Consider the following 24,585-nt stretch of genomic DNA (forward strand, 5'->3'; position numbering starts at 1 on the left):
GTAAGTGGTAATTGAAAACACCTCTGATTGCAGAGGAAAAGCCTTCTCCCCTAACCCAAATAACTTTGTTGCTTTAACAACATTTCAATAGAAGTTGTCTTAACTCAATAACCATCGATGCAACCTATTGCCTTGATTTTCTTTGTTAAGCCAAGGCATTTGTTGTTAGAGTGTACGTAGACTGGGCCTCCCATATAACCTGGCTGAGCCGATATAAAAACCAATCAGCAAATAACTTTTCAATACATTATTGATTACTATTTTTTAGGTCCTTTTAGGTTGGAAGTGAACATAAGTCATAGGTACATGGTGTACTTTTCCTTCACTTCATGTATTAATACCTTTAGTTACTTCACAGATGTGGATGAATGATGTGAAATATAATCAAGTGTTAAATCAGACTTTAGTTCCACCTGGAGTGAATCCACCAGCTACCCTGCAGAATACAAATTCATTCAAACTAGCTGCACCTTCACCAGCTTTGAGAACACTTTCATGATCAATCATTATATAACATATCACATATATTATTCTGAAATGGACCAATCTGCACAACGACTACTTTTACTGTCTTTACTTTCACTATATTCTGATAATACTTTTCTACTTTTACTTGAAGAACATTTTGAATGCAGGACTGTTACTGTAACACTCTGGTATTTCTACTTTTACTCAAGTACAAGATCTGAGTACTTATTCCTTTACTCAAATACAATATCTGAGTACTTCTAATTTCACTACAATATCTGAGTACTTATTCCACTTCTGGTAGTGTATTAGTCTGAATTGTAGCTACAAAATCACACAGAGCTGCATAAAAATAGAATAATATGTACACGTGTGTACAATGATTTGTAGGTAATTTTGACTACTCAAGACACCTCACTTATACATCTTCAAAGTATTGGCTTTCAGAATATTAAACTTGTTTCGGCAAATTCAGATGATAAATACAACTTTGAAGCTTGTAACGGCATAATTACAAGCAGAGAACGGACTAAGGTAACATCACAGCAAGCATAACGACAGCCGTGTGTTATGAACACATACGCAAGAATGACATCATCTGTTGCTTAGTGACTTTTTTAACATTTAGCCTTAACACAAACGTGTGAATGTGTAAGGTTTACCATTATATTCAAATGTGAACAAAAATGTACTGTCTTTGTGTACCGGAACACTGGAAAAAAAACATTTGAGACATCTATGGCAGTAAATATGTTGCAGAGGCTGGAACTTTTGGAGTAATCAGATAAGAATTCCGGACGAGCGTGCATGCACAGCTGCATTTACATCGTAAATCCTGGACAAATCTCCACTCGTCAGGAGGTTTGTCTCTGATCTTTTTGACAGGAAACACTGGAATCGTTACACGGAATAATGACCCCTTGTTTAAGCAGAGAGGTAAACACTGGCCATCAACAGCTTCACGTTTCAATGAGTACGGTACGTGAACGTGGACATTAACCCTACGTCATATCTGTGAGCTGCCCAGAGTGAGTATGGCACATCTGAAAGCGCGGCAGGAAGCTCAGAGATATGAGAATTACCTTATCCTCAACCAACAGCAATGTGCGCAGAACGGCTACGTTCGTGCACATTTTCCTTTGATACACGTCACGTGACATAGAGTACATGACATATTCTGTGTGTGTAGGTGTCTAATCAGTGACTGACTCCCAATCTTTAACGATTGGACCCAAATCCCTCCATCTATCAGTGGGGCCCCCTGGCTAGTGAAATGTGTGGACCGCCCCTGGGATTTGACACAGCTGGTTGTGTCTTGTGTGTGTGTGAGTCTAACAGGGATAGTGCTACCCAGCGAATTCCAATACATTTTTAAATATGAGCTCATCATTCACACATTCTAACAGTAAAACTCTCATCATAGCAGTTACGCGGATCTTTCAACCACGTTAGCAGTACAATGCAAAATGAGAAGTTTCCACACAGCAGGTGGAAAACCACGTTGACCAGTCAAACGCAACAACTCCTGAAAATCAGGATATGTCAGCAGCCCATTGATACACATTCACCAGTTCTTTATCATCAAATGACACTTTTTGAACCATCGTAGGAGATGGCTGTCGGACTTTAAGACCCTCATTTGTGGAAAAATGAGGTCCAAGCCGAACCGGAGAACCAGATCTCTGCCCAGTAAATGTATTGGGCAGGCAGATGATAAAATAACTGTTTTTTACTGATGTGGGAAATGGATTACTGTCAACACCGTTATCTCCACTCTGAAGTGGTACAGAAACTTCTCCTTTTCATAAACCCAGCACATGAATAAATCTATCACTAAATTTGCATTCAGGCAAATCTACCCTTTTTTACCACAGAATGTGTAGCCCCAGAATCAACCAAAAATGTGTGGGACATTTCTTAACGCAAACATTCACTGTCATATTTCAAATATGTACCCTTTTTAATTACAGACATGTCCTCTAATTCTTCTAATTTCTCAATAGCATGTATGATGCGTGTGTGTGTGTGTCACTTCCCTGGTTTGATGCTGCTGGCTGAATTTCCATCTCGCTCGATTGGGCCCCTTCCCTGCTGTCCCCCTCTGCCTCCACTCCAGTGTTCTGTGAGCAGTCCCATAATCCAATGTTCAACACTTCCACACTTGGAAACATCTTTCTTCAAATGAACGTCTTGCTTCTTGTCCTCTGCCTCTGAAAACCTCCTCTGCCTCTCCCTCGGTATTGTGAGCGGCCAGCATTTTGTTTAGCTTGCGCTGTGTCTGTGAGTCCGTTGAGAAAGGCATTACTGAGGTTTGTTTCCCAAACACCTGCTTGGTCTCCTAGGGCATCGGGTTTGTTTATCCCGCTGTTGTCGAGCTTGGAGTTGACGCTGACTGCATGGTTGGTTATTTATTTGAAGCTTCAAATACACGATATAATAATATAATAATGTCACAAGTCGCACAGAGTATAAGATAGTCTGCGCGAGAGTGCGCAGGACAATGAAAAAGCAGAGATTATATAAGGAAAGAGTGGGAATATTATAACTCCCCTGTTCACACGGGGAGATTGTTATGAGACACCCAGTGGCCTTGAGTAGATAGCATAACGGTTCTCAGAGCAGGGAAGTTCGTGATGTGTCTGACTGTGTATGAGTCTCCCAGTCTGCTGAAACAGCTGTGGCCTTGCAGAGACTGGGAAACTCATAAGAGAATATAATAGAATAATAATGGTAAAAGCACAACAAGAGGAAATAAGAAGCATTTGGTTTAAACATATGAAAGATATAATAAGGATAATAATAAGGATGATAATAATAAAATGTTCCACTACAACACACACACACACACACACACACACACACACACACACACACACACACACACACACACACACACACACACACACACACACACACACACACACACACACACACACACACACACACACACACACACACACACACACACACACACACACACACACACACACACACACACACACACACACACACACACACACACACACACACATATACTATTCAAGAGATGTAGACTTCCCTGAAAACATGACATGCTAGCGATCTTCCCCCACCTAGCCCCATGTCCTGCATAACACCTCCCCCGCAGAGCAATAAAACCCTGTTTACTGCAACTAGCCCTTTGTTCATAGCCATTTTAGTCCTCACATTTATGAAAGGATAAAACAGAGAAATCAATATAAAACACAAACACAAGTATTGTTTGAACAGTATTCACTTAACTGCTACTATTGATAATTACCAGAGAAACTCAAAGGACCTCTTTTAATATCTGGAAATTGCAACAAGACTTTCTGCCATTTCAAATGTAACACACTTCTTAAATATCAGATGCTGCACCTACTAATTGACCTGACCGAAGTTATTGAGTCTATGTAAGTTTACTGCTTGGCTCAGATCCACCAACGTCAGCAAGATCTCACCTCTATTAACTCCCCGAAGAACCAGGTTCAATTAACTGCTGTTTCTATTCAGACAACTCTTTTAATCTGTTTAAGGGATCCCGAAGGATTTTGATATCAGTAAATGAGGTGTGTTCCTACCTAAGTGTGTGTGGCAGGGTGCGGTCTTACCTTTGAAGCAGGAGAGGAGAGCACAGATTTTCTTTTTAGTTGTCCCAATCCAAAAGATGAGATCAGTTTATTTGAAGAAAAATAGGTCCAAACTAATACAGAGTCTTTACCTTTTAACACATTATAATCATACAAAACATATCATGCTGGGGTTATATTTGTATCTAAAACCTTAATTCATATTCATAAGATTCCCGTACGTTCTAATAACGCCTTCCGGGTAGATCTAAATAGTGTTATTCATTAGATTCCCGTACTTACTAATAACGCCTTCCGGGTTCATCTACTATTAGGTCTAAGATTCCCGTACGTCCTAATAACGCCTTCCGGGTAGATCTAAATAATACTATTAGGTCTAAGATTCCCGTACGTCCTAATAAAAAAAAGCCAGTCTTTTTATGCTCAAAAACGGGATTGAAACCCCACAAACACCTCCTCTATACCCAACCAACATATTCTATTGGCTATGGCATAAGAAACACCTTCCCATGGTTGTGAAAAAAACAAAACATGACTAGACATATTCTATGGCTATGACATAACCACCCTTTTGAGGCCTCAATGTGTTTCTCCTTAAGTCCGGAGCCCCCCTCCCTGCTGTGAGAGGAGAGGAAAGAACCTGCCTACTCTCTTATCAGAGAGTAAGGCATAAATCATTATAGGTCTTACACTCAACTTAAGAAACCACTTTGTTTTGTTTATGCTGTAAATATAGAAAAACCTAAAATATGAATTGTGGGTTATACAAGAATATAATTGATTATATTTGATTATAACTAACTTTCGTTTTAAGTATTCAACATACTATGTTGCTCTCAACACAACTAAGTGCTCTAGTCTTTGCACTAGGATATCATGGACGATAGTATCAAATGCAGCACTGAGATCGAGCAAAACAAGAAGAGAGACAAGTCCCTTGTCTGAGGCTATTAGAATGTCATTTGTGACTTTAACCAGAGCTGTCTCTGTGCTATGATGTGTTCTAAAGCCAGACTGAAAATCTTCAAATAAATCATTGTTTTTTAAGTAATCACACAGCTGTTTTGCGACTGCTTTCTCAAGAATTTTTGAGAGGAACGGAAGATTAGAAATAGGTCTATTTCATAGAGAAGTGCTAATTAATGGAAACACTTCCTTCAACAGCTTAGTTGGGTCTAACATGCACGTTGATGGTTTAGAAGAGAGAATCATTCAATTTAACTGTTCAAGGTTTATGGCTGAAAAGCATTCTAGTTTACTATCTAGTGTACTATTAGAATTTACGTTTCCGGGAGCTGTTGATAACAATATACTGGTCAAAGGCAAGAGGTCATTCATTTTGTTTCTAAGAGTAACAATTTTATCGTTAAAAAAGCACATACAATCAATACTACTGAGTGCTATGGCTCTCTGTCAGCCTGGCTACAGTGCTGAAAAGAAATCTTGCATTATTCTTATTCTCATCTATTAGTGAAGAGTAGTAGGCTGCTCTCGCTTTATGCAGTGCTTTCTTATATTCATTGAGAGCAATATGCCAAATTAAACGAGATTTTTCAAGTTTAGTGGAACGCCATATCCTCTCAAGTTGTCTCGACTTTTGCTTTATTTTGCGGGTTTCGGCATTATGCCATGGAGCTAATCTATGTTGTTTTATTTTCTTCTTTTTAAAAGGAGCAACAGAGTCTAATTTTATTCGCAGCGCATCTGTAGCACTATCAACAACATGATCAATTTGGGGTGGTGTACATTTTGTATAAGTTTCCTCCCCTACATGCAGACATGCTATCGAGTTAAGTATTGGTGGAATCTCTTCCTTAAATTTGGCTATAGCACTAACAGATAGGTTTCTGCTGCAGGAGCTTTTGACTAATGCTTTGTAGTCTAGTAACAGTACTTCAAAAGTTACTAAGAAATGGTCGGATAAAGCAGGATTATGCGGTTCGACTAATAGTTGCTCAATTTCAATACCATAAGTCAGAACAAGGTTGAGAGTGTGATTATAGCAGTGGGTTGGTTTATTTACACTCTGACAGAAACCAACAGAATGTAATATAGAGTTAAATGCAACAGTAACGGCCCGTCCACACAGCGGCGTGCGTTGAAGCTTCCAACGCTTCTGCCCATTCACTTTGAATGGGGTGACGTCACTTTTAGCCGAACTGCATTTTGGGAAGCGACGTGGAGCGTTGCTGGCGTAGCTGGCGTCAAAGGTTGAGCAATGTTCAACTTTTGACGCCTCGACAGAGGCGTCAGCCAATGAAATCCTGTTTATGCAAATCTGCCAGTGCAGCGCTAGCCAATCAAACCGTGTGTATGCTGGGAGAGACTACGCAGGTCTTTTCCTCATATTCCAAAAAATGGAGGAGAAATTAATTATAGCGGTAGTGAATCACCTGGTGTTATATGATCAGTCTCTGTTCATCTACCGGGATACAAGCCGGAGGAGCGAGACATGGAGGGAGGTGGCAGAGACAGTGGGTGGAACTGGTAGGTTTTCGCCAGTTTGGGGAGTTTATATTATATATGATATTCTGAACAAACTGTGCTGTTGTATTAGCTGTAACGTGTCTCTACTGTAGGCTAGTTTTATTATATGTACAGCACTTTGGCTCGACCAAAATCGTTTATAAATGTTTATAAATGTGCTATATAAATAAAACTTGATTTGATATATCCAGTGTACTTAATTTTAACATTGAATGGACAGCTTGCAGGCATAGACAGTATATTTAGCCAGCATGGAATGTAGCATAAATCATATAAAGTGTGAATGTAAAACCTTTGATGCAAATGACAGTGATAAAGGGATTTGCTTTTCATTAATGTAGGAATAATTTAGTAAATTGTGCAGGACAAGGTGGAAGTCTCTGAGGGACAGGTTCCGGAAGGAGAAAGCTAGGGAGAAGGAGGCAAAAAGAAGCGGGGCAGGGTCGTCAGGGGGATATAAGCCCTGGCGTTTCACGGCAGTGATGGGTTTTTTAACCCCATTTCTCATTGACCGTGAGACGTCCAGCAATATCCCCCGGCAAACCCTGCCTCCACCCCCTGTACTACTCCTGACCCCAGCCAGGTGCCAGAGGATGAGAGCCAAATTTTATCCCATCCCAATTTTATTTCCCATTTTACTTTTAGAGACTCTAGGAACAACCAACAACCCTGCATGCTTGGAACGCAATGTCAGGACAGTAGGGTATAATGAGTTATTTAAGGTAAGATGGCGCCTGCCCATTAAGGGCTTTGTAGGCGAGAAGAAGAATTTTAAATTATATCCTGTGTTCTATAGGGAGCCAGTGTAAGGCAGCCAGCACAAGTGTAATGTGGTCCCTTTTCCTAACTCTGGTTAGTACATGAGCTGCAGCATTTTGAAAGCCAGCTAGATGAAAGCCTTGGTGAGACTCAGCCAGCCAGCAGCCAGCAAGCTGAGGCAGGGCAGACAGGAGAGGAGGAGGATAATGTTGAGGGCCGGGGAAAAAGGAGAAGGGGAAGGGAGATGTCCGCCTTTGAGAAAGGGATGCTGTCAGCCATCGCTCCTGTTCTCTCCATGCCACTACCTCAACCTCGTCCAGTGGTGGAGGAGGACGAGGACGAGTTATTTCTCCGGGGTCTCTTGCCTTCATTGCGAAGGATGTCCATGGCAAAGAAGATAAGGCTGAAATTTGCCATTCATAAGGCATTTTTTGAAGCAGAGCAGGAGGAAGACTGATTAATCACTCTTTTTTTGTTATTTACAGCCATACTGATCCACACTACATGTTTTACACTCATCACTGCACACACTTCACTCACAATATTACATATAGATTATTATAAATAAAAGTTATTTAAAGTATGTTATGGCTATACTGTGTCTTCACTTGTTCATGTCGTTTGTCAGTTACAACATACGGAAGATACAGAAGCTTCATGTATGTCGATGTATATTGTACTGTCTTCTGTATAATTGTTCATTTGAAAACCTGTTGAAATCACGAGTGGTTTATCAGTAAAAACAGGGCTGAAGGAAAAAGGTTGTTAGCAATGCATAATATCAATGTAAGAAACATGTTTATTAGGAATGTTTGTTTTTAAAATGGCTCACATGGAATATTTGCTTTTTAAAGAAAATATGGGTAGCTCTTAAAAGAGCTTTTGGTTTGGAGGCTCTTAAAAGAGCCATGGTGACCCTACACCACGTTATGCTGCCATGGCACTGCACCCTCCTCATTGAAATAGCTGCAGAAGGTGTCCCGCAGTTGGATGGATCTGCGTGTGGCATTGTTGGAGCCCATCCTCGGTGCATCACGCAGGGTTGGAGTAGCTGGAGCTTCATCCGTGGACTCTGCGATAGGTGTGCGTGATGTCCTTCCTATCGTCTTCCTGCGGAGGAAGTTGTGCAACACACAGGTGGCCTTCACACACAACTCTGCTACCTCTGGGCTGGTGGTGATGACACGCCGGAACATTCTCCACTGGGATGAGAGGATGCCAAACGCACATTCAACCACCAACTTGGCCCGGCTGAGGCGGTAGTTGAACATCCTCTTTTCGCGTGTGAGGTGACGTCCAGGGAATGGACGCAGCAGGTTGTCCATCAGCGGAAAAGCCTCATCTCCAACAAACACATGGGGAAGAAGGCCGAGCCGCTCTGCTCCTGGGATGACGGTGTCAGGTGGTAGCTGCAGACTGCCATCTCTGAGGCTCTCTCCAAATGCAGAATTCCGCAGGCTCCCACCGTCGCTGCTCCTTCCAAAGCCTCCGACATCCACTACCCTGAAGAGGTACTGGGCATCCACGACAGCCAGCAGTACCAAGGAGTGGTTGAAGTATAGTTGAAGTATAGTTGAAGTACAGGGACCCAGAATTTGCCGGAGCCTGGAACACCACGTGCTTCCCATCAATGGCATCAACGCAATTCGGAAAGTTCCAGCGCTCCTGGAACCCAGCAGCGATGGCACTCCAGTCCTCGGTCTGTGGTACCGGCATGGTTTCCTCAACCAGGGCGGTCCAGATGGCACCCGCAACCTCCCTGACAATGACAGCCACGGTTGCATGCCCGACCCGATAGCTGAATGCTATGGTCCTGTATGAGTCACCGGTTGCCAGGTACCTGAGAAAAAAATAATATACATGATTAAAAAAAAGTATATGTCCCCACACACACAGCCCACATACACACACACAGCCCACACACACACACACACACACACACAACACACACACACACACACACACACACACACACACACACACACACACACACACACACACACACACACACACACACACACAACACACACACACACACACACACACACACACACACACACACACACACACACACACACCACACACACAGACACACACACACACATACACCCACCCACCCACACACACACACACACACACACACACACACACACACACACACACACACACACACACACACACACACACACACACACACACACACACACCACACACACACACACACACACACACACACACACACACACACACACACACAGACCACAGACACACAGACCCCCCACACACACAGACCACAGAGACACACCCCCCCACACACACAGACCACCCCCCCAACACACACAGACCACAGACCACAGACACACACACACACACACACACACACACACACACACAACACACACACACACACACACACACACACACACACACACACACACACACACACACACACACACACACACACACACACACACACACACACACACACACACACACACACACACACACACACACACACAGACCACAGACACACAGACACACACACACACCCCCCCAGACCACCCCCCAACACACACAGACCACAGACACACACACACACACACACACACACACACACACACACACACACACACACACACACACACACACACACACACACACACACACACACACACACACACACACACACACACACACACACACACACACACACACACACACACACACACACACCCAGACCACCCCCCAACACACACAGACCACAGAGACACACACACAGACCCCACACAGACCCCAGACACACACACACACACACACACACACACACACACACACACACACACACACACACACACACACACACACACACACACACACACACACACACACACACACACACACACACACACTCACACACACACACACACACACACACACACACACACACACACACACACACACACACACACACACACACACACACACACACACACACACACACACACACACGCCATGTACACAGGGGAGCAATACTGTATTTACCTAGCTATCTTAATTAATGTCATCCATCTGAACTAAATCACAGACTTCATTCATCATTCATCCATGGCATGCATTCTCTCTCTTTATATACAGAGTCAGGTTACAGTAGAAATACACAAAACGTACCGTACGCAGATGGCGAGTCGCTCGGCGGGTCCGATTGACAAACGCATATGGGTGTCTGCCTTTGAAATCAGTGGACCCACTTTTCCGAGCAACTCGTCGAACACGTCTTTGCTCATCCTGAAGTACTGCTGAAACAGTACATCATCCAGGCGGAGCTCTTGGACCAGAACGTGGTATTCCCCCCGTTGCAGACGTTTTCTGAGTATCGGATGTACCCAACAGCGACGCACACTACATGGCCTCCTGCGAGACATTGCATACACTAAAGCCACCCTTGCTACTACATTTGCCCGTGCTACTCTTGCTACAAAACCGGCATCCATTTTGGCAATAGTGGAAAAGAACCGGGCTTTTCCTGTTTTGCTATGTCGGGGGCGGGTAGATTCATGTGATTGGTTGTTGGTCACGTTGACTCCCCAAGCTTCAGACACGCCCACCGCCAAGCGTCAACGCACGCCGCTGTGTGGACGGTCCGTAAGGCTATTTTTATCATTATCAACATGAATATTAAAGTCACCTACGATAAATACTTTATCTGTTTTATGTACCAAAATTGATAAAAACTCAGATAATTCTGATAAGAATTCTGAATAGGGACCTGGTGCACGGTATACTGTAACAAATAAGATTGGCTGCAAAGATTTCCAGGTCGGATGCGTAAGACTAAAAACGAGGCTTTCAAAGGAGGTATAATTTAATTTTGGTTTAGTATTGATAAGTAAACTTGAGTCAAAGATTGCTGCAACTCCACCTCCTCGGCCCGTGCCACGGGCAATATGAGTATTGATATGGCTGGGTGGAGTGGCCTCATTTATGCTGACATATTCTTGATGTCTCAACCAAGTTTCAGTGAGACAGCATATATCAATATTATAATCTGATATTAAATCATTGACCAATATTGCTTTAGATGCTAGAGATCTTATGTTTAAGAGACCACATTTAATCTTCCTGTTTTGTTGCACTGTAGTAGTTGTTACATTGACTTTTATTAGGTTATTATGTATGACACCTCTATTAGGTTTTACCTTAAATTGTCCTTGGGCAGACACACACACCGCTAATATTGGGTATTTTATTGGGTTCGGGATTCCTATGGATGACTGCCTAGGAGAGAGCGCAGAGAAGCGTGTAAGACTGCGACTCTGCCTCCTGGTCTCAACTCCAGTTTGTCATGGATTACGTCCACAAAGCCCTGAAATGTTTGCCGAAATGAGATTTGCACCTTCCAAAGTAGGATGAATGCCGTCTCTCTTAATCAGACCAGGTTTTCCCCAGAAGGCTGTCCAATTATTTACGAAGCCCACATTTTTTGCTGGGAACCACCAAGACAACCAGCGCTGAAATGATGACATGCCGCTATACATGTCATCAATGATCAGATTGGGGAGGGGACCAGAGAAGATTACGGTGTCCGACATTGTTTTAGCATAACTACACACTGACTCCACATTAAGTTTGGTGCATTCTGATTGGCGTAAACGAACATCATTACCACCGGCGTGAATAACAATCCTACTGTATTTAGATTTATTTTTAGCCAGCAGTTTAAGATGCGCCTCAACGTCGCCCGCTCTGGCCCCCGGAATGCATGTGACTGTGGAGGCTTCGGTCTCTAAATTCACGTGTCTCATAATAGAGCTACCAATAATCGCTGAGTGGGGAATATCTGTTAGATACGTGAACGGGTTGGTGGGGACCTGCGGGTTTCGCGTTATGCCCCTTCTGAACAGTCACCCAGTCTCCCAGTCTCCCTGCTGCTCGGGAGTTGCCGGGGGATGGCTAAGAGGAGGTACCTTTTGCCGGTCCGCACCGGCTAACATGGGCTTTACTGTAGCTGATTTACATTCTAAGATGCGGAACCGGACTTATATGGCTATGATTCCCGCCTCCAACCTAACAACTATACTACATTTAACACATGTATCGGTACCAGTAAAGGAGGTAGGGAAGTAACCAAACATGAGACAGTTAGAGCAGGAAATAGCACCCGAGGGTGGGGAAAGAGCCATGTCTAGCTCTCAAGCTAAAGTAGCTACCGTTAGCAAACCCGAAAAGAGTGTAGGCAACTGTGGAGTTACAGTCGCTAAAAGAAGGAGACTTGTGAGTGCTTAAGCTGTAGTAACGTGTGATTACAATGTCAGGCAGTTGCCATGATCAAGAGTTTTAAAACGATCGATTAAGTTAAGATAATAAGCTATCAGCAACAGAACAGGCACACAGGATACCCGGAGATGACAACAACAACAACCGGAAGTTACAACATGCTTACCGCAATAGTGGTCTGTGTAGGACCACTATTATTTGAACTCTGAAAGGACTTAATGGACTTTGCATTCTGAAGCTTGTGCAAAGTTGTTTGTATGCTTTTGAATACAACTTGTATACCGCTTTGTGAATAAAGATTTGGGGGAAATAATTCATTTTTCGCGTTTTCCCCTTTCCTGTCAAGTCGGGGGAAATAGCAATGAGGAATTTCTTATATTAAGAATACTTGAGATGAGAACATCTTTTAAATATAATAAGTTAGCAATTGAGGATGTTTACACATTCTTGTTATATTTCAATTTTTTATTTCCATTGTCTTTGGATGTACTGCTGTTGTTTTTTATCCACACAATCCTTTAATCTACATTTAAAGTATTGGAGCATTATAGAAAATATGTTTTTGTGGCCTAATTACATCATATGACTTGTATCTAGTATACTGTTATGTAAACAAGATAGTAATTGTTAATAAGCTAATCGTAAAAATAATTTTATATTGAAAGATATTTTCCAAAGAGAAAGGAGAGTCAAAGAGAAACCCTGAAATGTGTGCAGAGTTGTGTTACTTCTATGAAATGTTTGACCATCAACAATTATATTAGCCATGCCCAAATAAATACTATATTGTTATGTCTCTATCATTCTTGTCACTTCATTTTGCTTCAGCTGCTGCTGGTAGTCCCTAAAACCAAGAAAAAGACCAGGGGAGATCGAGCCTTCTCAGTGGTAGCCCCCAGGCTCTGGAACGACCTGCCCCCCCATTTCAAATTGTCGCCCACCCTCCAAACTTTTAAGTCCCGCCTAAATACCCACCCTCACTTTCGATTCAGTCTGAGCTATGTTTTATTGATTGTTATGCTTTTATTGTCTGTCCATAGCCTTTATGTAACGTGTATTCATTATTATGTGTGCCTTTTATCCTTTTATCTTTTCTTATATGTGCCTTTTATCTATTAGTGTATTATTATATTTTATTATAATGTTATGTTTGGTGTGAAGCACTTTGGTAAACTCTCTGTTTTTATTATGTGCTATACAAATAAAGTGGGTTGGATTGGATTTGTAATAGTTGGTATGCCTTTGAAACCAACGGTAGTGAACTGCGAGCGCCGGAACCTCACAGCGGCGGAGAAACTGTGTAGCGCTTACACCAATAGCTAGTGATGTTACGTATTGCGCCGAGGCTTTGGAGCGTGTGTCGAGTAATCCCCGAAGCTTTTTGTGAAGCCTGTATCGAGGCTTGTATCGTGTTGGGCCAGTGACGTCATCGATGACAAACGAAGCCTGGCTGCCTGTCGATACCACGTGACTGCTTCAGGAAGCGCTTCAGATCTTGGCGTGTGCTTCTGACAGATAAAAACCATGGGATTCGAATCAAGATGTGTGAACCTTGTGAGAGGACAACACTGTCGTTTGCCAGTTTTGGTTGTACGATATTTGTGCAACTCGTTAGAATGGAGCCAGCAAAGAAGAGAAGGACTTCCCCTGTGTGGGAACACTTTGATGTGATTTCACCCAATATAAGGTAGGTTGCATACATACAGTAGTATATTACAACAGATTTATTATGTTAGATGTTGTATGGTTCATTTTTTACTTTTTCTATTTCATTCAAATGTGAAGTGTTTATTGTGCTCCAGAGAACTGGGATACAATAACAATACTTCTTCCGCATTATCGTACCATACATGAGAACAAGGAGGGGCATGGAGGTGGACCTGCTAAAGGTTTGTCATTTAATATTTTGGAATAATATATTTTATAATTTAACCATGTTAAAGGTGGGGTAGGTAAGTTTCAGAAACCGGCTCGAGATACACTTGTTGTTATATTCCATGGAATGCTCTTAACATCCCGATAGCAATGAATATCTTAAGTGCTTTGACAAAAAATCCATGAAAAAATGTCATCTGTAGAAGCCGTAATACTGTAAAAAGTACATCCAATCGATTGGATGGCCTACCTGCCTGTCAGCCTCCCATCGGGGCACAAACTTATCTCGTGCCCTCATTGGTCATGTGCGCGTTCGTGTGTGTTGGAGGAGGGGCTCTATAAGGAAGTGGCAGATTTTCTCCGGTTGTGTATTTTCAAATTCTAGCGATCTCGAGCCGGTTTCTCAAACTTACCTACCCCACCTTTAACTTCACTTTATCATGCAAATAAAAGAAAGTTACAAGATACTCATTCTTAACACAGCTTGATTTTATTAATTTCAAAGCAATTTGAAGTAATTACTATATCCACTGACACTCTATGTGTATACTTTTCAGGAAACAAACTCTGGCATAAATTGGATCAGATTGTGAAGATGTCCAGGAAGACCAAAAATGCACAGCTGACGCAACTGTTAAAACCAAATATCGGACACTTGGAGGACCCTCTGAACTACTGGCAGACACAAAAACATGTGTATCCAAACTTGCGGTCACTTTTTTGTGCACACCTGCTTCCTCAGTCCCGTGTGAAAGGGTATTTTCAAAGGCAGGATAAGTTGTGTCAAAGAAAATAAATAGTCTAAGCCCGAAAACTGTGGAAAAAACATTGTTTTTAAACAAAAACCAATACAATTGTTCCATGAATCACAAGCATTTTCACTGCCCTCTGCAAAGTCACACAAGCATATTCACTGTCCTCTGGAAAGTTAAACCCTTCTTCTTTTTCAGTCTTCAAACATATATTGCTTCTTTTGTCTTTATAGAAGGCAGCAGACATTTACATGTATTTATGTATAGATATAACAACAAGATACTGTATTGATACATTGTTTTTATTATTATTATTATATACAGTCATTTTAAAACACTTACTGGTGCAAAATTCTGTTAATACAGGATTACAAATACATTTTACATCTTTTACACTTTTGTATCATTATTTCCAGTATTTTTAGTATGTCAAAGATTACAAATAATATTTGGCTGTTTTACACCTGTTCACCAACAGGGGGTCTTGTGTGCACATGAAGCCCATGATGAAGCCTCAGATGAACCTTTTTGTGAACCGATTTGCTGGAAACAGAAAGTGCTCATATTACCCATTGATGTATAATAAGAACCATATTACCCCTCCTGTAACCGGGCCCGGTGACACGATGGAATTAAGAGAGCTCAGACCCTCACTTATATAGAGGTTGGAACATGTTTTAAGTATAAATAAATAAAAGCATAAATAAAAGTAGGAATAAAAACATCAATGAACAAATAAATGAATAAATACAGGAATAAATAGCGTGCAGTGTTTTCAGATGAATTCCGTGTGTGTGCTGTGGCTCAGCTGGAAAGCAATTGACTCACGACCGCAGGGACCCTGGTTCAACGACTGGTCAATACGTCTTTTTTTTTTATTTATAAAAGCTACAGCTAAATGAGATAATGTAGTTAATAAATGTATTCTTTGATATGGTTTATCATTTCTCAGGCTACAACATGGTTAAGTTTATGAATATTATTAAGGAATACAAATCCCTCTTTGCAATGTTTACCAGCGTCCTTAGGCTTTTCAATCACAATCATTAAACTGAAATAAATACAATATTGTTAACATGAAAATATGATTTCATGTTCATTGTTTAGAGTTATTCTAAGGCTGTACTCATTGGGAACTCGGTATGAGATAGAGCACACTGTTGAGATGTCCAATCTGCCTGTTTTACACACTTTGACCAGCAGGGGGGTTTGTGTTCAGATGAAGCCCATGATGAAGCCTCATGAGATGAACCCTTTTGCGAACCAATTGGCTGGAAAGCTTCAAAGCTTGATAAGGCTTCATCTCGCCATCACTACCAATAGCGCCTCTTAAGCGCATAAAGGTGCGCCGCATTTGCGCTTCAATGTCATGCAATCTACCCACACTACCTTTGCGATCGACGTATTGGGCACTCCAGATCTACATGATCAATATACAGGGCTTACTTTGTAGACGTTAGACAAGTCTTAACGAGGCCCACCTGTCACAAGCTAATTGAACACAGGTGCAAGCATTAGCTGAGGCTGTAACTGCCTTGTTGATTGGCTGCCTGGTGGTAATATGTGTCAGTATTTAAAGCCCTGTCTCATGCTTCATTGCCAAGTGCGCTCCACCTGCAGTGAGCTTGATTTTACAGAATGGGAATCCTATGAGCACCTATCACAGCTGTACTGGTTGTCACAGCACCTGCTGATGCTCAAATAGTTGCGGCAAAGAAAGTTATTTAATCTCTTTACATTACCAGCAGTCATGTGCAACAGGATGATATGCAAGAGAAAAGGCGCTGGTGTTTACCTGGCTGCAGCTGTTATTCTGACGTGTTATTTTGCGCAAACTTTAGACTGTTATCGTCTGAAGAAAACAAAAAGACGAGAAGGGAGAAAAGATGCCGATAAAACAAATGGGTTCCAAGAGGGGACAATTGTTTTCGGGAGAGCTTTTGAAAAAGGGTCAGGACTTGATTCTCAAGTCACAGACGGGACCAAGAAGTCATCCTCAAACGCTTATGAAGAGGATGAAGGTGATTATCAAGCAGACGCTGCAGGTAAAAATATTTTGATTACGTATTGAAGGGTTTGTTGTTTTGCTTGAATTATTTTGCATCTCTTTAAAGTACAAACTATTGAAAAAAATATATATATATATTATATTCGCCTTCAGGCTGGATGAGCCCAACACAAGTCGCCAGTCCCAAAGACTCGTCATGGATGAGCATGTCGCCCTCGCTGCAGTGTGGTTCGGGCCAGTTGAAGTTCAGAGCGGTGGGATCAGGAGCATCACAATTAGCAGTAGAACAAGGTAAATCGATAGCCATAATATCCTAAATGTAGACTTGATTTATCTCTACCAATGATATAAACACTGAACCTTTTTACCCCACAGGAAATGCACCTCCAATGCCTCTGTCCCAGGTCCCGTCTACCTGTGGCTACAGCATGCAGAGGAACTCGCATGCACTTGTCATGTTGGTTCCCTATGATGGCTGCAACATGGTTCAACAGGTAATGTGAAACTGATTTGAAGTGAGTTTAAAAAAACGATGGCTCGTGCTGTGAATTGTTATAGTCATGAATGGTTTAACGAGAGCCAAACAAATTAAATGTTTAATCTGCATCATATTGATCTCAAGCAAAAATGTGTTTTCAGCTTTTCAAATGCGAGTTCTTTTTTGCTTGCTTTCAAATGTACTGATTAACTATGTTTTTTGGATGAAGACCGACATTCAAATATGTTGCATCATGATGATCTATTCAGAAGATATAGCATCAGATTAATCTCTTGCCTTGTACAGTCGGATTGTAACATTGACAGGTCTGTGTGATTCCTTGCTGTTTCTAATTGTATGTTTTTCTCCCAAAGGGTGGAAGTTATGTACTCCCGATGCGTTGGCAAGGAATTCCAGTATCTCTCTGGTGTTCCAAACCTGCCTCACTTCCTGCCTCACCTCCGGCCTCACCTCCGGCCTCACCTCCGGCCTCACCTCCGGCCTCACCTCCTGCCTCACCTCCTGCCGCACCTACTGCTTCCAAAACAACTTCCCCTGTAGCTCAGATGCCTCAACACCCTCAGATGCCCCCACACCCTCAGAAGCCCCCACACCCTCAGAAGCCCCCACACCCTCAGAAGCCCCCACACCCTCAGATGCCCCCACACCCTCAGATGCCCCCACACCCTCAGATGCCCCCACACCCTCAGATGCCCCCACACCCTCACCCTCAGATGCCCCCACACCCTCAGATGCCCCCACACCCTCAGATGCCCCTACACCCTCAGAAGCCCCTACACCCTCAAAACCCTGAGATGCCTCAGATGCTTCAACACCCTCAAAACCCTGAGATGCCCCAGATGCCTCAAAACCCTCCTATGCCTCAAAACCCTAAGATGCCCCAATACTCTCAGATGCCCCAACACCCTCAAATACCCCAACACCCTCCGATGCCCCAAAACTCTCAGAAGCCCCCACACCCTCAGAAGCCCCCACACCCTCAGAAGCCCCCACACCCTCAGAACACTGAGATGCCTCAGATGCTTCAACACCCTCAGAAGCCCCCACACCCTCAGAACACTGAGATGCCTCAGATGCCCCAACACCCTCAGATGCCCCAACACCCTCAGATGCCCCAACACCCTCAGATGCCCCAACACCCTCAGATGCCCCAACACCCTCAGATGCCCCAACACCCTCAGATGCCCCAACACCCTCAGAAGCCCCTACACCCTCAAAACCCTGAGATGCCTCAGATGCTTCAACACCCTCAGAAGCCTCTAACCTCTCAGAAGCCCCAAAACCCTCAAAACCCTCCGATGCCCCAACACCCTCCGATGCCCCAAAACCCTCAATACTCTCAGATGCCTCAAAACCCTGAGATGCCTGAGATGCCCCCACACCCTCAGATGCCCCCACACCCTCAGATGCCCCCACACCCTCAGATGCCCACACACCCTCAGATGCCCCCACACCCTCAGATGCCCCCACACCCTCAGATGCCCCCACACCCTCAGATGCCCCCACACCCTCAGATGCCCCAACACCCTCAGATGCCCCAACACCCTCAGATGCCCCAACACCCTCAGATGCCCCAACACCCTCAGATGCCCATACACCCTCAGAAGCCCCTACACCCTCAAAACCCTGAGATGCCTCAGATGCCCCCACACCCTCAGATGCCCCCACACCCTCAGATGCCCCCACACCCTCAGATGCCCCCACACCCTCAGATGCCCCCACACCCTCAGATGCCCCTACACCCTCAGATGCCCCTACACCCTCAGATGCCCCTACACCCTCAGATGCCCCTACACCCTCAGATGCCCCTACACCCTCAGATGCCCCTACACCCTCAGATGCCCATACACCCTCAGAAGCCCCTACACCCTCAAAACCCTGAGATGCTTCAACACCCTCAGAACCCTCAGATGCCTCAAAACCCTGAGATGCCCCAACACCCTCAAATACCCCAACACCCTCCGATGCCCCAATACTCTCAGATGCCCCCACACCCTCAGATGCCCCAACACCCTCCGATGCCCCAATACTCTCAGAAGCCCCCACACCCTCAGATGCCCCAACACCCTCCGATGCCCCAATACTCTCAGAAGCCCCCACACCCTCAAATACCCCAACACCCTCCGATGCCCCAAAACTCTCAGAAGCCCCCACACCCTCAGATGCCCCAACACCCTCAATACCCTCAGATGCCTCAAAACCCTCAGATGCCTCAAAACCCTGAGATGCCCCAATACTCTCAGATGCCCCAACACCCTCAAATACCCCAACACCCTCCGATGCCCCAAAACTCTCAGAAGCCCCCACACCCTCAGATGCCCCAACACCCTCCGATGCCCCAAAACTCTCAGAAGCCCCTACACCCTCAAAACACTGAGATGCCTCAGATGCTTCAACACCCTCAGAAGCCTCAAACCTCTCAGATGCCCCAACACCCTGAGATGCCCCAACACCCTGAGATGCCCCAACACCCTGAGATGCCCCAACACCCTGAGATGCCCCAACACCCTGAGATGCCCCAACACCCTCAGAAGCCCCTACACCCTCAAAACCCTGAGATGCCTCAGATGCTTCAATTCCCTCAATACCCTCAGATGCCCCAAGACCCTCAGATGCCCCAAGACCCTGAGATGCCTCAGAAGCCTCAATTCCCTCAATACCCTCAGATGCCCCAAGACCCTCAGATGCCCCAAGACCCTCAGATGCCCCAACACCCTCAGATGCCCCAAAACCCTCCGATGCTTGAGATGCCCCAACACCCTCAGATGCCCCAAAACCCTCCGATGCTTGAGATGCCCCAACACCCTCAAAACCCTCAAAACCCTGAGATGCCTGAGATGCCCCAACACCCTCAGATGCCCCAGATGCCTCCACACCCTCAGAAGCCTCTAACCTCTCAGAAGCCCCAAAACCCTCAAAACCCTCCGATGCCCCAAAACCCTCAATACTCTCAGATGCCTCAAATCCCTGAGATGCCTGAGATGCCCCAACACCCTCAGATGCCCCAGATGCCTCAAAACCCTCAGATGCCCCCACACCCTGAGATGCCCCAACACCCTCAGATGCCCCAAAACCCTCAATACTCTCAGATGCCTCAAATCCCTGAGATGCCTGAGATGCCCCAACACCCTCAGATGCCCCAGATGCCTCAAAACCCTCAGATGCCCCCACACCCTCAGATGCCCCCACACCCTCAGATGCCCCCACACCCTCAGATGCCCCCACACCCTCAGATGCCCCCACACCCTCAGATGCCCCCCACACCCTCAGAAGCCCCCACACCCTCAGAAGCCCCCACACCCTCAGAAGCCCCCACACCCTCAGAAGCCCCCACACCCTCAGATGCCCCAACACCCTCAGATGCCCCAACACCCTCAGATGCCCCAACACCCTCAGATGCCCCAACACCCTCAGATGCCCCAACACCCTCAGATGCCCCAACACCCTCAGATGCCCCAACACCCTCAGATGCCCCAACACCCTCAGATGCCCCAACACCCTCAGATGCCCCAACACCCTCAGATGCCCCAACACCCTCAGATGCCCCAACACCCTCAGATGCCCCAACACCCTCAGATGCCCCAACACTCTGAGATACCTCAGAAGCCTCAATTCCCTCAATACCCTCAGATGCCCCAACACCCTCAGATGCCCCAACACCCTCAATTCCCTCAATACCCTCAGATGCCCCAACACCCTCAAAACCCTGAGAAGCCTCTAACCTCTGAGAATCCCCAACACCCTCTGATGCCCCCACACCCTCTGATGCCCCCACACCCTCTGATGCCCCACACCCTCAATACTCTCAGATGCCTCAAAACCCTGAGATGCCCCCACACCCTCAGATGCCCCCACACCCTCAGATGCCCCCACACCCTCAGATGCCCCCACACCCTCAAAAGCCCCCACACCCTCAGAAGCCTCAAAACCCTCAAAACCCTGAGATGCCCCAGATGCCTCAAACCCCTCAGATGCCTCAAACCCCTGAGATGCCTCAACACTCTCAGATGCCCCAACACCCTCAAATACCCCAACACCCTCCGATGCCCCAAAACCCTCAGAAACCTCAAACCTCTCAGAAGCCCCAAAACCCTGAGATGCATCAGATGCCTCAATACCCTGAGATGCCTCAGAAGCCTCAATGCCCTCATATGCCTCAGATGCCCCAACACCCTCAGATGCCCCAACACCCTCAGATGCCCCCACACCCTCAGATGCCCCCACACCCTCAGATGCCCCCACACCCTCAGAAGCCCCCACACCCTCAGAAGCCCCCACACCCTCAGAAGCCCCCACACCCTCAAAACCCTGAGATGCCTCAGATGCTTCAAGACTCTCAGAAGCCCCAACACCCTCAGATGCCCCAAACCTCTCAGAAGCCCCAAAACCCTGAGATGCCTCAATTCCCTCAGATGCCTCAATACCCTGAGATGCCTCAGAAGCCTCAATGCCCTCATATGCCCCCACACCCTCAGATGCCCCCACACCCTCAGATGCCCCCACACCCTCAGATGCCCCCACACCCTCAGATGCCCCCACACCCTCAGATGCCCCCACACCCTCAGAAGCCCCCACACCCTCAGAAGCCTCAAAACCCTCAAAACCCTGAGATGCCTCAGATGCCTCAAACCCCTCAGATGCCCCAAGCCCCTCAGATGCCTCAGATGCCCCAACACCCTCAAATACCCAAACACCCTCCGATGCCCCAAAACCCTCAATACTCTCAGAAGCCCCCACACCCTCAGAAGCCCCCACACCCTCAGAAGCCCCCACACCCTCAAAACCCTGAGATGCCTCAGATGCTTCAAGACCCTCAGAAGCCTCAAACCTCTCAGAATCCTCAACACCCTCAGATGCCCCAACACCCTCAATACCCTCAGATGCCCCAACACCCTCAGATGCCCCAAAACCCTGAGATGCATCAGATGCCTCAGAAGCCTCAATTCCCTCAGATGCCTCAAAACCCTCAGATGCCTCAATACCCTGAGATGGCCCAGAAGCCTCAATGCCCTCAGATGCCCCAACACCCTCAGATGCCCCAACACCCTCAGATGCCCCAACACCCTCAGATGCCCCAACACCCTCAGATGCCCCAACACCCTCAGATGCCCCAACACCCTCAGATGCCCCAACACCCTCAGATGCCCCAACACCCTCAGATGCCCCAACACCCTCAGATGCCCCAACACCCTCAGATGCCCCAACACCCTCAGATGCCCCAACACCCTCAGATGCCCCAACACCCTCAGATGCCCCAACACCCTCAGATGCCCCAACACCCTCAGATGCCCCAACACCCTCAGATGCCCCAACACCCTCAGATGCCCCAACACCCTCAGATGCCCCAACACCCTCAGATGCCCCAACACCCTCAATACCCTGAGATGGCCCAGAAGCCTCAATGCCCTCAGATGCCCCAACACCCTCAGATGCCCCAAAACCTTCAATTCCCTGAGATGGCCCAGAAGCCTCAATGCCCTCAGATGCCCCAACACCCTCAGATGCCCCAACACCCTCAGATGCCCGAGGCAACGACGACACTGCCTAAAACTGCAAAGGCGACTCAAATTCCTGCACTGCCTCAGATGCCTCACTACGCTCTGATGCCTCAATACCATCTGATGCGTCAATACCCTAAGATGCCGGAGACAACAACAGCAACGACCAAACAGCCTACAACTGCAAAGGCGACTCAAATTCCTGCACTGCCTCAGATGCCTCGAAACCCTCAGATGCCTCAATACGCTCAGATGCAGTTTCCACAATATATGCCGATGTATCCTCCCTTTAATCCTCTTTATCCTCCCAAATATCTAGCTACAAAGCCAAAACCTACTGCGGCGACAACACCAACTACAACTAAACCAAAAGCTAAAAATCCCTCATCGCAGCTTCCACCATCTATGCCTTACTATCATCTTTACGCTATGACCCCTCCCCCTCCCTATCTCCAATATCCAGCCACTCCAGCTACCACTGTGAAACCAGATCCCCCGCCCACTCCGGCACCCCATCCTCCTTTTCATCCCCATGTTCACTTGCCCATACCAATGCTGCCTCCTTTTCTTCCTCCACGCTACCATACTTAAACAGTTCTAATAAAAGTTTTGAACAGAGATGCTTTATAGTTTGTGCTTTTGTTAACCTTCAACTACCCAAGAGGCTTTTTATTTCAGGCTCTTCAAGAAGTCTAATTTGGTTTGTGAATGAGTAAACAGTCCATATTGAGAAAATGACATTTCATTTAAACGGAAAAATTGTGCTGACAAATGATTAACTGAAAGTGCACACTTTAAATTCCTACATTTATAAATGTAATGTTTGGCATTTTGAAGTGTTGTCATAGTGTCGCTTTGTGTCCACATGGTGGCGTCATTGCTCAACCATTTCTTAGGTTTTGAATTGGAACATTTTGTGTTCTGTTAGAAATTCAAATGTTTTGATGGCATAAAGTAGCTTAAAAATACCATCAGTTTAAATGTCATTTTATTCAGGAAAAATACGGAAGTTCTCAATACCGAGCTTTTATTCTGAAAATCCTTCATGACGACATCCGGGACTACCGTCCATTAGTATCATTAAAGTGGCTATTGACGCCTTTAACATGTATTATCATGAAAGAGATAAGGAGGAGAAAAGGCATGTGGAAGTAAGCAATGAATGTAAAATATCGAAATCCTCCTACGTCACCACAGCCCCCAGAGAGGAGGAGCGGGAAGGACGAATGCTTGTGGGGTATCTCCCTGGTTCTCTTCTGATCGGCCGACCACAGAGTGGGAGCTTTTCTCTTCCCTCTCTCTGAATCATTTTCTGCTTGTAACATTACCGCGCCATTTTAAAGTACCCATTTGAACCTTCTCAGACTCCATTGGT

The 24,585-nt window shown here is 45.4% G+C and overlaps 3 protein-coding genes across 3 annotated transcripts; all 3 read left to right on the forward strand.

Moving 5' to 3' along the window:
• The first annotated feature begins 16,820 nt into the window (after window positions 1-16,820).
• LOC139432910 (neurofilament heavy polypeptide-like) lies at window positions 16,821-18,975 on the forward strand. Its single transcript, XM_071201664.1, has 5 exons — window positions 16,821-17,250; window positions 17,367-17,504; window positions 17,589-17,707; window positions 18,066-18,343; window positions 18,426-18,975. Exons 1-5 carry the CDS (start codon window positions 16,956-16,958, stop codon window positions 18,973-18,975), a joined length of 1,380 nt encoding a protein of 459 aa, XP_071057765.1. The 5' UTR covers window positions 16,821-16,955.
• A 503-nt stretch (window positions 18,976-19,478) lies between these two features.
• LOC139432911 (uncharacterized) lies at window positions 19,479-21,433 on the forward strand. The gene is made up of 2 exons (XM_071201665.1): window positions 19,479-20,947; window positions 21,235-21,433. The coding sequence occupies exons 1-2, from the start codon at window positions 19,479-19,481 to the stop codon at window positions 21,431-21,433; spliced, it is 1,668 nt and encodes a 555-aa protein (XP_071057766.1).
• An 88-nt stretch (window positions 21,434-21,521) lies between these two features.
• On the forward strand, window positions 21,522-23,575 carry LOC139432912 (uncharacterized). Its single transcript, XM_071201666.1, has 3 exons — window positions 21,522-22,703; window positions 23,016-23,488; window positions 23,530-23,575. The coding sequence occupies exons 1-3, from the start codon at window positions 21,522-21,524 to the stop codon at window positions 23,573-23,575; spliced, it is 1,701 nt and encodes a 566-aa protein (XP_071057767.1).
• The last annotated feature ends 1,010 nt before the right edge of the window (window positions 23,576-24,585 follow it).

This window comes from Pseudochaenichthys georgianus, chromosome 22 (genome assembly GCF_902827115.2).
Source record: "Pseudochaenichthys georgianus chromosome 22, fPseGeo1.2, whole genome shotgun sequence".
Classification (NCBI taxonomy): domain Eukaryota; kingdom Metazoa; phylum Chordata; class Actinopteri; order Perciformes; family Channichthyidae; genus Pseudochaenichthys; species Pseudochaenichthys georgianus.

Bases quoted from the DNA above. Each gene is read 5' to 3' on its own strand.
- LOC139432912 (XM_071201666.1), top strand. From the start codon at position 21,522: ATGCCTCAAAACCCTGAGATGCCCCCACACCCTCAGATGCCCCCACAC. The intron at 22,704-23,015 runs GCCCAGAAGCCT...CAACACCCTCAG, and splicing joins TGCCTCAATACCCTGAGATG to ATGCCCCAACACCCTCAGAT. The intron at 23,489-23,529 runs GTATCCTCCCTT...CCAAATATCTAG, and splicing joins TTTCCACAATATATGCCGAT to CTACAAAGCCAAAACCTACT.
- LOC139432911 (XM_071201665.1), top strand. From the start codon at position 19,479: ATGCCCCTACACCCTCAGATGCCCCTACACCCTCAGATGCCCCTACAC. The intron at 20,948-21,234 runs GCCCCCACACCC...CAACACCCTCAG, and splicing joins ATGCCCCCACACCCTCAGAT to ATGCCCCAACACCCTCAGAT.
- LOC139432910 (XM_071201664.1), top strand. From the start codon at position 16,956: ATGTGCAACAGGATGATATGCAAGAGAAAAGGCGCTGGTGTTTACCTG. The intron at 17,251-17,366 runs GTAAAAATATTT...ATTCGCCTTCAG, and splicing joins TTATCAAGCAGACGCTGCAG to GCTGGATGAGCCCAACACAA. The intron at 17,505-17,588 runs GTAAATCGATAG...TTTACCCCACAG, and splicing joins ACAATTAGCAGTAGAACAAG to GAAATGCACCTCCAATGCCT.